Below are 13938 nucleotides of genomic sequence, written 5' to 3'. Positions count from 1 at the left end.
CACAACAATGTAGTTTCAAGGGCTATTTGGATAACAATCAATCGTTCTTAATTAACACAAGCAAATACTGATACCATGGATTGTTACGAAATCCATATAATGGAAAAGATTAAGAATTTCTATTCAGACAATAAAAGTTACTGGGAAAGAAAATACTCATTAGATGAGTAGTTCAAGGCAATCTAGTAAAGAAAATATTGTTACTTTAATAGTCCCTTTTACCTGTGATTGCCAAAAATATCTCTAGAAGGGTTTTTTTTTTTTTTTAAGGAACTGAAACTGATAAATAGTATTTTCCTTTCTAGACCAAAGATTTTTTTTTTTTTTTTTTTTTTTTTGAGACAGAGTCTCGCTTTGTTGCCCAGGCTAGAGTGAGTGCCGTGGCGTCAGCCTAGCTCACAGCAACCTCAAACTCCTGGGCTCAAGGGATCCTCCTGCCTTAGACCAAAGATTTTCACGTATATTCACTTTCAAGACTACAAAACAATAACCTTCAACAATAATGACAATATTCTGACTTAGAGAGTTGCCCGGTAAATAAAAAACAAAACAATAATGACAATAATTTGGTCTTTGGATTTAAAGTAGTAACTGATCTATATTATTTCTGTTGATTAATTTGGCACTAAACCCATCTGTAACGCCTATATACCTAAAAACTTAGCAACAAAGAAACCAAAGCTAAATTTACAGACCCTAAACTGTTTTTTCTTTTCATTTTTAATTTTAAAAATCAGAATGGCTAATCTTAAGTGATAAAAGATGACATTAATAAATATTAGGGGAAAAGTATGCCCAATTCCTGAAAAGATTTTTTTTTTTTTACAAATATATATAAACTGAGTTTTATAGAACATAAATAAATTCCCTTTGATTCTTCCCATGTAACTGACAACTATCACTTTTTTCCCTGGTTATCTTTTTCTCTTAAAATTGCTCAACCACTTCGAATAAACCAATGTTAAATAAATATTACCTAATTTAGGCAATGACAAATATTCTAATCATTGTTTTAATATTATGCTTGAGAGACAAACTCTAAAATAAAACATAAGTAGGCCGGGCACGGTGGCTCACGCCTATAATCCTAGCACTCTGGGAGGCCAAGGCGGGCGTATTGTTCAAGGTCAGTAGTTCGAAACCAGCCTGAGCAAGAGCGAGACCCCATCTCTACTATAAATAGAAAGAAATTAACTGGCCAACTAATATATATAGAAAAAAAAAAATAGCCAGGCATGGTGGCACATGCCTGTAAGTCCCAGCTACTTGGGAGGCTGAGGCAGTAGGATTGCTTGAGCCCAGGAGTTTGAGGTTATTGTGAGCTAGCCTGATGCCACGGCACTCTAGCCAGGGCAACAGAGTGAGACTCTGTCTCAAAAAAAAAAAAAAATTAAAAATAAAATCAAATAAAATATAAGTAAATGAGAGATTCTGCATAAATCTAAAAAACAAAAATCAAATCAAGCTGCCATAATTTTCCTTGCTTTTTAAAATACTGCCATATTGACTCTGTGGAATATGTTCTCTTTACAGTTCAAACGTATCACTCTATCACATACTGACCATAATACTAAAAACTCTGTATCTAAAGTTTATGTGCCAAGATGTAAACCCTATCTCATGTCCAAAAAAAACTTTTTTTAAAGATATTTAGATTCATTTATTACAGGGAAGGAAAAACTACTGAAGTCAGGCAATTCACATGTCACTAAATGATCATTCTGTTTTCATTAAATACCACACGCAAAGTGGGCCTCCTGAAGAGACTCTGCAAGGAACTTATGCAAATAAGAGAGAAGATACCTACAATGGAGTACAAAAAGCAAGCACAGAAAAGACCAGCTATATAATAATAGAGTACTAACTCTAAGGAATGCTCAGCAACATAAAAATACATTTGGGGAACTACAATAGAAAACTTGTGAGCCTGAATTCCATTTTTTTTTAAGAGACAGGGTCTTGCTCTGTTGCCCAGACTAGAGAGTACAGCTGATTATAGCTCACTGTAACCCTGACTAAAATCCATCTTTTAATGCTTTCATTAGGTAAAAATGATTACATAAAATAGATATTAAATATTTACTGAAAAATAATTCCTTTGTATCCTCTCAATGTTTATTCACAGAGTGCATTAGAAATATACCTGTTGGTTGACCAATACAGGGTAATAAAAAGTTGTTTTCCACTCAGTATTGGCAGTTACATACTCTTCAGGCTAAAGTATTAGAAATCAGTTCCTCTTGAGGTGAAGAAATTTAAGTGGGATAGAAAGCTGGATTTTGGGAAGGAAAGCAACTTCCTTGCTTTAAGGAGTTGCTCTTGAAATCCTAGTTTGCTTTCAGATACACAGAGCAAATGACCATCAGAACCTCATTTGTCTGCAGGCTATGTATGTCCCTAGAAACTAAACATGACGTACAGACATTTGCTTTCTCTTTATTTAATGGCCACCATCTTTATTTTAGGGCATAGAATGATCACCAATTCTTTGTTATAGAGAGTATCATTTTACTGTTATATCTAGGTACTCAAGTGTGGTCCCAGGACCAGCAGCACTGGCACATCTGGGAGCTTGTTAGAAATGCAGAATCTCAGATCCCAACACAGACCTACTCAATCAGTATTTACATTTCAACAAAACTGAGGTGGTTGAGAAGCAATGCTATAAAGACATAATACCAAAGCAAGTCAGAAAACCCAAGTTTAAGCCTAGGACCCATAATATCAGGTATTTGACAGCAGTTTTTAAGTCTTGGTTTCCTCAACTATAAACTGGAGGTAACATTACACATTTTACTTATATACACACCTACCAAAGAGAGTTGTTTCAAGGATCAAATAAAATGATAGATATTAAAGTTCCTTGTAGATTATAAAGCACTATACAAATATAAGGTGCTATTGTTAATAATAAATAGAGCTTAATTACACCTGTCCTTGTTTGATCTCTCACAGATCATCAGAAGCATGTTATTAGATTATACTACATTTTTACGATAAAAGGCTCTTTCATGTGTCTTTAATCTTTCAAGCCCCTAATCACAATGTAGCTAGATCTCTTTTCACTAAAAACTAAATGCCAAGTACGCCTCGTAAAGAGACTATCTGTAACACTGCTATTACCCTGACCCAAACACTTGATTTATTTTTACAATCCATTCTTTCTGGGGCTTTACTATAATTTTCAAGATAGCAAACTAACTGGTTTAACACATGGCCAAGCCTGAGATCTGAGCTGACCTGGAAAAGGGTGCTTTTGCTCAAGACCTTGGCTTTTCTGGCACATTTAGCAATAGCCCCTTCTTCTCCAAAGTATAGAGCATGACCAAAAGGCTGTCATCTTATGCTGAGGCAAGGAGCCAGTGCCTCAGCTTTCTCTCTAATGCCCCCTTATCTTTAAAGAAGACCGTGAATCTTAAAAAATGGGAACTTCCTAAAGTGTATCCACAGTACCCAAAGGTTAGTATATGTTTTTCTCACATATCAAATGAATGCCAAGAAGCCTCTTATAACCACAGCTTTGTTAACCAAAGTTGGATGGATTTAAAAATGAAAATCTAACAGATCAACTTATTAATTCATGAAATTCAGTTTCTATCAAACCTGGGAAATCAATTAACATCATAAAATGCTAAAGCCATGAGTATCACAGCTGGGACCTTAAACTGACTTTCTGGCTGCTCACCCAAACCCCCTGTTGAGCTAAAAGAAGCAGGCCTCCTCTCCCGTCTGAGCTGGCTATGCAGCCCCTGCTCCCACTCCCACCACACATGCCACTGAGAACCTGGTTGAGAATTCAGACTCCATGCAGGGGAACAGAGAAGGATTAACACATGCAACTGTGCAGCAACACTTTTAGACACAGTTTAACTTAAAAAAAAAAAAATCTGCCCAGCATAAGAACAATACCCGAGTCAGCCCCAGAGCAGAGAATTAGTACTATCAGGTGATCAGAAACAAAACCAAGGCAAACTCCCATCAAATTCAATATTCAGAGTAATTATCATTAAAAGAACCACCACTGATGCAAATTCCAAGACCACTATAAAGAGGCAAAGGCTACCGGAAAAGCTCTATTTTCTCAAAAAGTAGTTGGTTGTGACACAAGTAAAGATTTGATTTTAAGACATAAAAAGGCACAAAATAGTACCTTATGGACAGTTTTTCAAGCTAAGGCTACCAGGAAATTTAAGTTCTTTCTCCATTAAGGAAATGAAAGAATAGCATGTGGTATCAATGAGAGAAGCAATCTGGGCAAATGCTCATCTGTGCAACAGGGAAGGTATAGGAATAAGCTGCCCTTTTCCTAACAGGTAGCAGACTCAGGATGGACTCCTACCAGTCTCTGCTGCTCCAAAAGAAGATCTGCTTCTTCCTTCTCTTTTTTGTATAATATCTCCATCTCCTGTAGCCTAGAAGAAAAAAAAGAAACAAAAGGAGTAAACTGAGAAATCATGTTTCATGAATGCTCCTATATGTTTAAAAGAGGAGACAGTCGTGTGGGCTGCATAATATTTGTGTTATTACCTTTTCTCCATCTCCTGTTTCATATCAATTCCTTGTTTTTCCAGAAGCTCTCTCTGAGCAAACGTCCAGTCCACAGGCTCAGAAGGGGTTTCAGCAGAAGGAGTTTTTTCCCGTTCAGCTCGTGCTTGCTCAGGGTGGTTAAAACGGAAAACATGGTTTTTACCCATGATGATACGGTTTCCTAGCACAAAACAAGAATGGGATTAAGAAGTCATTTTTTTTTTTTTTTTTGAGACAGAGTCTCGCTTTGTTGCCCAAGCTAGAGTGAGTGCCGTGGCATCAGCCTAGTTCACAGCAATCTCAAACTCCTGGGCTCAAGCAATCCTACTGCCTCAGCCTCCCGAGTAGCTGGGACTACGGGCATGCATCACCATGCCCGGCCAATTTTTTCTATATATGTTAGTTGGCCAATTAATTTCTTTCTATTTATAGTAGAGACGGGGTCTCGCTCTTGCTCAGGCTGGTTTCGAACTCCTGACCTCAAGCAATCCGCCCGCCTAGGCCTCCCAAAGTGCTAGGATTACAGGCGTGAGCCACCGCGCCCGGCAAGAAGTCATTTTTTTTTTTATAGTATAATTTTTTTTTTATTTTTTTTTTGATTTTGGCATATTATGGGGGTACAGATTTTAAGGTTTCAATAAATGCCCATTTCCCCCCTCCCCCCAAAAGTCTGAGTCTCCATCATGACCATCCCCCAGATGGTGCACATCTCACTCATTATGTATGTATATACCCGCCCCCCAAGAAGTCATTTTTTAAACACATGGTATCTGGCTTAGTAACTTTACTCTCCCTAATGCAAAAAAGATAGTTTTTGGAGTTCTGTAAGAACAAAAATCCTAACGCTATCAGTTCAGGCTTTAAACAACACGTCCAAAAGTTGCTCACACAAGCCATGTGTACATTGCTGAAGATGTCAAACCTCTCCCAGTCTCACCTGAGCGCAGCTGAACAGGCTGGGCCACCCTCTTGCCATTTACGTAGGTTTCTGAGCGCTCACAGGGCTCTAGAGTCACGATAACTAAGGGGAACACAAACTACTGTTATCACGAACCACTGGCACCAAATAACGGAAAGCTGTTGACTGTTAAAATTCATGGTTACAAAGACAGAAATATTTAATTGAATTTGAGAAACCTCAGAAGAAGACAGGAATTATTAATTTTGGTGATATCTGACAATTCGATCAATAAAACTGAAAACCATCAGAAATCTTATGAGATATAGATAATAACAATAAACTGAAGATTAAAAAGCTAATATTTTGACTAAGGAAGGAGTGAATTATATTATACTAGAATACCTTAGATTGCTGTTGTCTTATTAACATAGGCAAAAATCAAGATTTACTTTCTCTTCTCTTTTTGATAAAAATAAAATTCTATTGTGTTAAGACTTGAGGTCATTCAAATCTCCTATTACCCAGGATACTTGTTCTTTTCTTACTTTTCTATTAAATAATTAACATTCAAGACCAAGCCTAATTGCCTACGTCCTGCTCAGTTCTTGGCAGTAACAAAAGGGCTCCTTTTGTCCGGGCTATTTTCATGTAAAGTAGCTATGTCCATCCCTGCATTTATAAGCAACCCAGGTTTCTCCATTTTTCCATATTAGATTGTACAAGAAAGTACCACTGACAGAGAGACGAGGAATAGCAAGTCTGAAGGATTTCTTATAATATAGAACGAAAAAGTTGTTGGAAAAGCTCAAACCAGAAACTCTTACCTTCACCACTGTTGCTTCTCTCGCTCCGGAAGATACAATGCTCTTCTTTAATGTGAGCCCCACTCAGCACTATGTCTTGGCGCCGCTCAGCATCTGCTTGGCCAACCCTGAACACAAGAGAAAGTGTTTCCCAGGGAAATTCAGACACAAAAAGCACTATAAACAATGACCCTCTTTCTCCCAAAGAATATCCTTTGGTACATACAAAAAAGGTATTGCCTTTTTGTATCAGAAGCTTTTGACTGCAAATTCTATTCTCATATATGATCAGCCTCCCTACATCGGAGTAAGAAACCAAGGAGCAATGACTCACCAATATAACTCATATAGCATTATAAAAAGACATAAGTGAAATAAACTCCCTAATGAATTTATTTAAGTTGTTAAAAGGAAAAAATTTATTTAGGGTCTTTTAGAGAAAAAGTACATTAACTGGCTCAGCTGACTAAAACATTTACATATCTGGAAAGAGTAGAAAGAATAGTTCATTCCCTTGTCCTGAGTGTGCAAAAAATAAAAAAAAAAAAAAAAAAAAAGAATAGTTCATAACTACTTTAGACAGGAAAAATAACAAATCTACAACAAACCATTTCCCTTAAGTTATTCAATCATCTAAGAGGAAAATATAATAATTAAAGTGACCAAAATAAGAAACCAATATACCTTGTAATTCCATCTTTGATGTAATAAAGCAGGCACTCAGACATTAGTGGGTCTTCATTGAGGTTAACAAGATGTGGGGTCTGAAAAAGGTTACAGATTATGAATTCAGAGCACGGCACCATGAGAAGGCTGTGGCAACAACAGGGGCTTACAGGTCAGGCCTCTCCAATTCTCTACACTGCCTGAAGAGGGACATCTTTTATTCCTAGTCACAATTTCACAGTAAAGAGAAAACATTCTATTCAGGCCTTCCCACCCCGCACTAATACATTCTACTTAAAATATGAGTCTGGGATAAAAAACGAGACCCAATTCTTGATAAGGTCAAAGCACCACAAGGAAAAATTATGACAGGCTGATTCTCCAGATGGGTTAATTTTTGTAAATGCCTAGGCAAAAATCTCAAGAAAGATTTAAGTCTTAATTTACTTTTATTACAATGTCCCCACACCCTCTGCCATTTCCCTCTACAATTTCCATCAGTTCTTGCATGGTCCCAGTTATTGTCTTTAGTTTATTAGTCCTTACCTTAACGAAAAAATTAAAATTACTGACATTCAATAATACAAACATTTTCTAAAAATCTTCTTCACCTAATTCTAGTATTTCTAAAATCTTTTTTTAAAAACCAACCTTCTTTGGTGAAAATACCCCACTGGAATCCAAAAATAAGTCACATGGTCTTGGGGCCAAAATCTACTCAAGACAGTGCCAGCAAATGTGGAAAAATGAAAACAGAGTCAAATAAGGGGTTAAGAAAAGGGACTATAAAGGATGATTAAAAAGAAATTAGAAAAAGTTCTACATCTTCTCAGCTAGCATCCACCTTTACAGTTTAAGAACTTGACTGATTTGAGAAAGTGAAAACCTTCTGTGGGCAGCATTCTTTATAGTCCATCCTAATGGGGACCTAAAGAGAATTAAATCTCAGAAACAGGTTCTAAATTTGTTTGGATATGCCCACTGGTATACTCCTTTTCCTAAGGAAGTCTAGAAAGTTAAAGCAAGATGGGAAAAAGTAAAATAAGAAAAAGCTTTGAAAGTAGAGATCACAGTTTAGAATTCCATGCTGTTTATATTCAAGCTATTTATGATTCATGTTAAATGTCATAATATTTTCACAAGTTGTGATAAAATATTTCTCCAGTTTTTAACAGTAAAAGATGCTATAAAATACTTTTAGATACATGCACAAACACTATTTATTTATTTATTTATTTATTTAGAGATAGAGTCTCGCTTTGTTGCCCAGGCTAGAGTGAGTGCCATGGAATCAGTCTAGTTCACAGCAACCTCAAAACCTCAATCTCCTGGGCTCAAGCGATCCTCCTGCCTCAGCCTCCCGAGCAGCTGGGACTACAGGCATGCGCCACCATGCCCGGCTTATTTTTTCTCTATATGTTAGTTGGCCAATTAATTTCTTTCTATTTATAGTAGAGACGGGGTCTCGCTCTTGCTCAGGCTGGTTTCGAACTCCTGACCTCAAGCAATCCACCCGCCTAGGCCTCCCAGAGTGCTAGGATTACAGGCGTGAGCCACCGCACCTGGCCCAGACACAATTTAAATTCTATCGAACTATAATTGCTAAAATCTCTATAACCAAACATATCTGATTAAATACATATCTTATTGAAGGAAAAATGATTAAATTAAAAATCACTGACCTTTCATAATATAAACATATAAAACACTCGGTGTTCTAGTTTGATAATATTTATCTAAAATGTCTTTAAATCAATCTTTTCTGTTCAAAATATACTGGAATTTTTTTAAATGTTATTTGATCATGATAGAAAAACATAATCAAAAGAATCCTAGCAAAAACCACAAGACTATTTCCTATTACATAAAACAAAAGTACCAATTCAAAACTCCCCAACCCTGGCCTGACGTGGTGGCTCACACCTGTAATCTTAGCACTCTGGGAGGCCGAGAAGGGTGGATTGCTCAAGGTCAGGAGTTCGAAACCAGCCTGAGCAAGAGTGAGACCCCGTCTCTACTAAAAATGGAAAGAAATTAATTGGCCAACTAAAAACATATATAAAAAATTCGCCAGGCATAGTGGCACATGCCTGTAGTCCCAGCTACCTGGGAGGCTGAGGCAGGATTGCCTGAGCCCAGGAGTTTGAGGTTGCTGTGAGCTAGGCTGACGCCACAGCACTCTAGTCATGGTAACAGAGTGAGACTCTGTCTCAAAAAAAAAAATTATTAATAATTTAAAAATATATATATATAAATATAAATAAATAAACAAACAAACAAAACTCCCTATCCCTTGTATCCTAACCTAGAGAGATCATCAGAACTTAAGGCATGAAGATGTTTAAGTCTCCAATGGCCAACTTGAGGCCATCTGAAATGAAGAACCATTTTTTAGTGGTATACAATATGTTTTGTACATCAGTATATGTACTATCATTGTCATACATATAAGCACACAAAATAATCATTTGCTAACAGTTTTCTGGTATCCAACAATAACCAAGCTACAACCTACTAAAAAACAAAACAAAAAAACCCTTACTATTCTAATTAGCTAAAAGGCACCTAACTACTTAACAACTATGATTATGTAAGGAGGAAGGTAAATGACTATTGGAGTCATTTTTTAAAAAACAAACTGAGAAGGGAGCAAAGGAGTCTAGAAGGATAAGGAAAGGAATTGCTTTGCTCAGTACATAGGTTATCTATAATACAAATTACAGAAGCAAATGGAAACAGCATTATTCTACACAAACCTGAACAGCTGAAATTGGTTCCAAAAAGTTATAAAGCAAGGTAAATGACTTCTGTTAGAAAACCTACATAGAAAGAGTATCCAAACCTGAAGCAAGGAATGCTGGGTTAAGTTGGGAATTTAAGAGAAAACAATGAAGATGACTAAACAAACTGAATCATGGCCAAAAGTTACACATTTACTGCCTTAGGTTTTTTCTTTCGTAAACAGTAAACATGATAAGCATTTTAGAAATATGCTGCCTTTGTACTATAAGACTATACTGTAAGATGGAATCAGAAATATCTGAAATAAGCCAAGTATCAAGATCTATGAAAGGAGAGAAGGGAAAGGGCCAGCCCTGAAAGACATGAGGCGCCCCAGTAACTAAGAGAAACAGAAAATGTCTCTCTTTGGTTGAGTTTCTCAACATTGCTTCCTTACCTTTTTAGGTGAGAAAACCCCTAGGGTTCCTCCATCTTCCCGAATGGCAACTCCCATCTCAGCCAACAAGGCCTCTCTAGAAAAAAACAAGTACCTCAGAATACCAATACCAAAATGTCAATTAAATCAGTCTAATATGAACTGGAAAATAAAGCACGCAATGCAAAAAGAGTTGGTCAAATCTAAAGTCAGTAATGCAAACATGAAATAATGTGCTTATCTCATCATTAATAACAAATTATTTTTAAGAGAAACGAAACATTCAAAATAAATTATTCTGTTAGATAAAGTTATATTCACCCAGATAAGAACTCCGTCTCATCTAATTTTGAAGACAGACAATAATTCATAAATGCTCTATTAATATAAAAAAGAAGAGGATATTTCTTAAAGCTATACATCCAACTCAAAAAAACCATTTCTTAGGCTGGGCGTGATGGTTCATGCCTATAATCCTAGTACTTTGGGAGACCAAGGCAGGAGGATCACCTGAGGCCAGGAGTTTGAGACCAGTCTGAACAACATGGCAAGACCCTATCTCTAAAAAAATAGAAAAAAAATTAGCTGATTGTGGTGGTAGGCATCTTCCCTACTTGGGAAGCTAGGGCAGGAAGATCACTTGAGCCCAGAAGTTTGAGGTTGCAGAGAGCTATGATGACATCACTGTACTCTAGCCTGGAAAACAGAGCAAGACCCTGTCTAATTTAAAAATTAAAAAATCCAAAAAAAAAATTAAAAACTCCCATTTCTTCAGAACAGCAACCAGAAAGTAATTTTGCTTTATGCAGTATGGTCTATAAATGTGATTTTCTCAAATGTTCTCATGCCCACCATCATTTTGGTTCAATAATTCTAGTTTAAACTGTCTACAGTAAATAAGGAAATTCTAATTGATTGCTACTTTTTTTTTTTTTTTTTTTTGAGACAGAGTCTCGCTTTGTTGCCCAGGCTAGAGTGAGTGCCGTGGCGTCAGCCTAGCTCACAGCAACCTCAAACTCCTGGGCTCCAGTGATCCTTCTGCCTCAGCCTCCCGGGTAGCTGGGACTACAGGCATGCGCCACCATGCCCGGCTAATTTTTTTTGTTTATATATATATCAGTTGGCCAATTAATTTCTTTCTATTTATAGTAGAGACGGGGTCTCGCTCTTGCTCAGGCTGGTTTTGAACTCCTGACCTTGAGCAATCCGCCCGCCTCGGCCTCCCAAGAGCTAGGATTACAGGCGTGAGCCACAGCGCCCGGCCTGATTGCTACTTTTACTATAACAATACATTAGAATTCACCTCTGCCTCATCCTCCATGGATGGAGAAGACAGGAACTGACATTTTAAAAATGTATATTTATTCCAACAGCAAAGTATCATTTTGGGTTATGCACATCTTCAAGGTAGAAAATTGATACAGGTTAAAATAGAATAAGGATTTTTAAAGTTTACAATCCAAACTACTTCACGTCTTATCAAAGAGATTCTATAGAAGGTAACTCAAAGATAATAATCAGAATAGCTATTTGGATTTGGCCCTTTATTAAAGGCAGTCTACTTTTTGCAAATAAAAAACACTATCCCTCAATAAGCTCCTTTTTTCTTTTTTCTTTTTCTTTTCTGTCTTTCTTCCTTTTTTTTTTTTTTTATTAGACAGCATCTCACTCTGTTGCCCAGGCTGGAATACAGTTACCTTATCATAGCTGAATGCAACCTCAAACTCCTCAGCTCAAGGGATCCTCCTACCTCAGCCTCCTGAGTAGCTGGCCAGGCACACTACAGGCACACGCTATCATGCCCAGCTAAGTTTTCCATTTTCTATAGAGACCATGCCTTGCTCTTGCTCAGGCTGATCTCTTACTCCTGGCCTCAAGCAATCCTCCCTCCCTACTCTCCCAAAGTGCCAGGATTACAGGTGTGAGCCACCACGCCCAGCCTAGTATGTTCCAGTTTTTATGGATCCCTAGCAACATGTATGGTAATTATTAAGCACATGACTTCTGAAGAACATTTAAATATGTGGATTTTACTTCAAGTATAAATTCAACTGGCCATAACTCCTCAGCCAGGTTTATTTTTTGCTTCATGTTTTAGGAGGGCAGATTCTTTGTTTTTAACTTTGATTTTAGCTTTTATTATAAAAGGAATCCAAATTCCCTAGAAAACTTAGAAACATTCCCAGATTTTAACCTCCTGACCTCTCCATTCTGATAGCCTCTGTTTTACGAAGTTTCTCTTCCCAGGTTTCATTCAATTCAGCAATGATCTTCTCTGATTCCTAAGGAAGGAAGTACACAGTTAACATGGCAAGAGTCTCATAATCTAACACACCATGTCTAGCAAGGAAAGCAAAATCAGATTATGCCCTTTGAGGATCAAAGGCAGAATCTAATGTCATGAGGTTTCTTTTTTAATATATAAGGTAAGAATCATAAAGACTAGGCCCAAAATTAAACTAGCCCCAGACATATAAATCCTCCAGGTTTTAATAAAAATACCTTAACAGTGAGTCTGCATGTATGTGTGTGTACAAAGAGGAAGGGTAATATTAACATCTCAAAATGCAAGACACTTTTCTGACAACCACTTCTATAAAAGAATGAAGTCCCCAAAGAGATTCACTGCTCTTATTGTACCATAATTTCACTGTAACACAGTACCCTCTTAAATACAACACAATAGCCAACATAAAAAGGTTTATTACTAAACCTTATGTGAAGGCATATAGCTACTGAATGACAATTTTACCAATCACTTGCTCTTTATTATATTATATAAATATAGTAACAGGACAGGCCTCACTAATCAGGTTATTTATATGTGAGCAGAGACAAAGGAAGAGCAGGGGCTGCCTTGTGGTTATGTGGGGTAATAGGTAGGAAAGTGTCTGAAGTTGTCCAGGAAAAATCATGTTGCTAGAGCAGCAAGTTTGAGGATTAAGGCAAGAGATAACAGAATAGCATGCAAAGTGCTTAGAACTAGAGTATTCACAGGTCTCTGGAAGGTGAATAGGGAGTGAGTGATGCCCAGACAGAAGAATAAAGGATAAGTAGGAACTGACTAGGCAAAGAATGAAGGGTAAAGGAATACCAAAAAGGGGAATGAGCTTATGCAAAAGCAGGATAAAATGCTGGTCATGAAATAAAAAATTCAGATAATGATGATGATGAAATGATTGCAGTGATGGTGACAGTGATTAACAAGGAAAAGTATTACAGTTCACAAAATAGTTCACATAATAGGTCAGGCCAGGCATGGTGGCTCACACCTGTAATCCCAGTGCTTTGGGAGGCCAAGACAGGATAAGCACTTAACACCAGGGGTTCAAGACCACTCTGGGCAACACAGTGAGACAAAAAATAATAATAAATAACATTACAAAATTTAAAAAAAGAAATTAGCTAGGTCCCGGATGCAGTGGCTCACACTTGTAATCCTAGCACTCTCAGAGGCTAAGGCGGGCAGATCGCTCAAGGTCAGGAGTTCGAAACCAGCCCGAGCAAGAGCAAGACCCCATCTCTACTAAAGATAGAAAGAAATTAACTGGCCAACTAAAAATATATACAACAAATTAGTCGGACATGGTGGCACACGCCTGTAGTCCCAGCTACTCGGGAGGCTGAGGCAGAGGATCTGCCTCAGATCGCTTGACCCCAGGAGTTTAAGGTTGCTGTGAGCTAGGCTGATACCATGGCACTCTAGCTCTGGCAACAGAGTGAGACACTGCCTGAAAAAAAAAAAAATAGCTAGGTTTGGTAATGCACACCTAGAGTCCTAGGTACTTTTGAGGCTGAAGCAAGAGGATTGCTTGACCCCGGAGTTTGATGCTGCCATGAGCTATGATGGCACCACTCCACTCACACCTGGGTAACAGAGTGAG

At 37.5% G+C, this 13938-nt stretch overlaps 1 protein-coding gene across 9 annotated transcripts in view; it reads right to left on the bottom strand.

The window, feature by feature from the left end:
- The window catches only part of KIF1B (kinesin family member 1B), a 148318-nt gene that overhangs the window by 68165 nt on the left and 66215 nt on the right, over positions 1-13938 (bottom strand). For all 9 annotated transcript variants that reach the window (XM_012791427.3, XM_020281763.2, XM_012791425.3 and 6 more), the window contains 7 exons: positions 12257-12336; positions 10076-10151; positions 6916-6995; positions 6253-6359; positions 5465-5548; positions 4528-4708; positions 4340-4412 (listed from right to left, as the gene is read on the bottom strand). In XM_012791427.3, coding sequence (XP_012646881.2) covers positions 4340-4412; positions 4528-4708; positions 5465-5548; positions 6253-6359; positions 6916-6995; positions 10076-10151; positions 12257-12336 — 681 coding nt within the window. The remainder of the gene's footprint in view (positions 1-4339; positions 4413-4527; positions 4709-5464; positions 5549-6252; positions 6360-6915; positions 6996-10075; positions 10152-12256; positions 12337-13938) is intronic.

The sequence above is a fragment of the Microcebus murinus genome, chromosome 2 (genome assembly GCF_040939455.1).
Source record: "Microcebus murinus isolate Inina chromosome 2, M.murinus_Inina_mat1.0, whole genome shotgun sequence".
NCBI classification, from domain to species: Eukaryota; Metazoa; Chordata; class Mammalia; order Primates; family Cheirogaleidae; genus Microcebus; species Microcebus murinus.
This window is presented reverse-complemented; position numbering and strand designations above follow the sequence as displayed.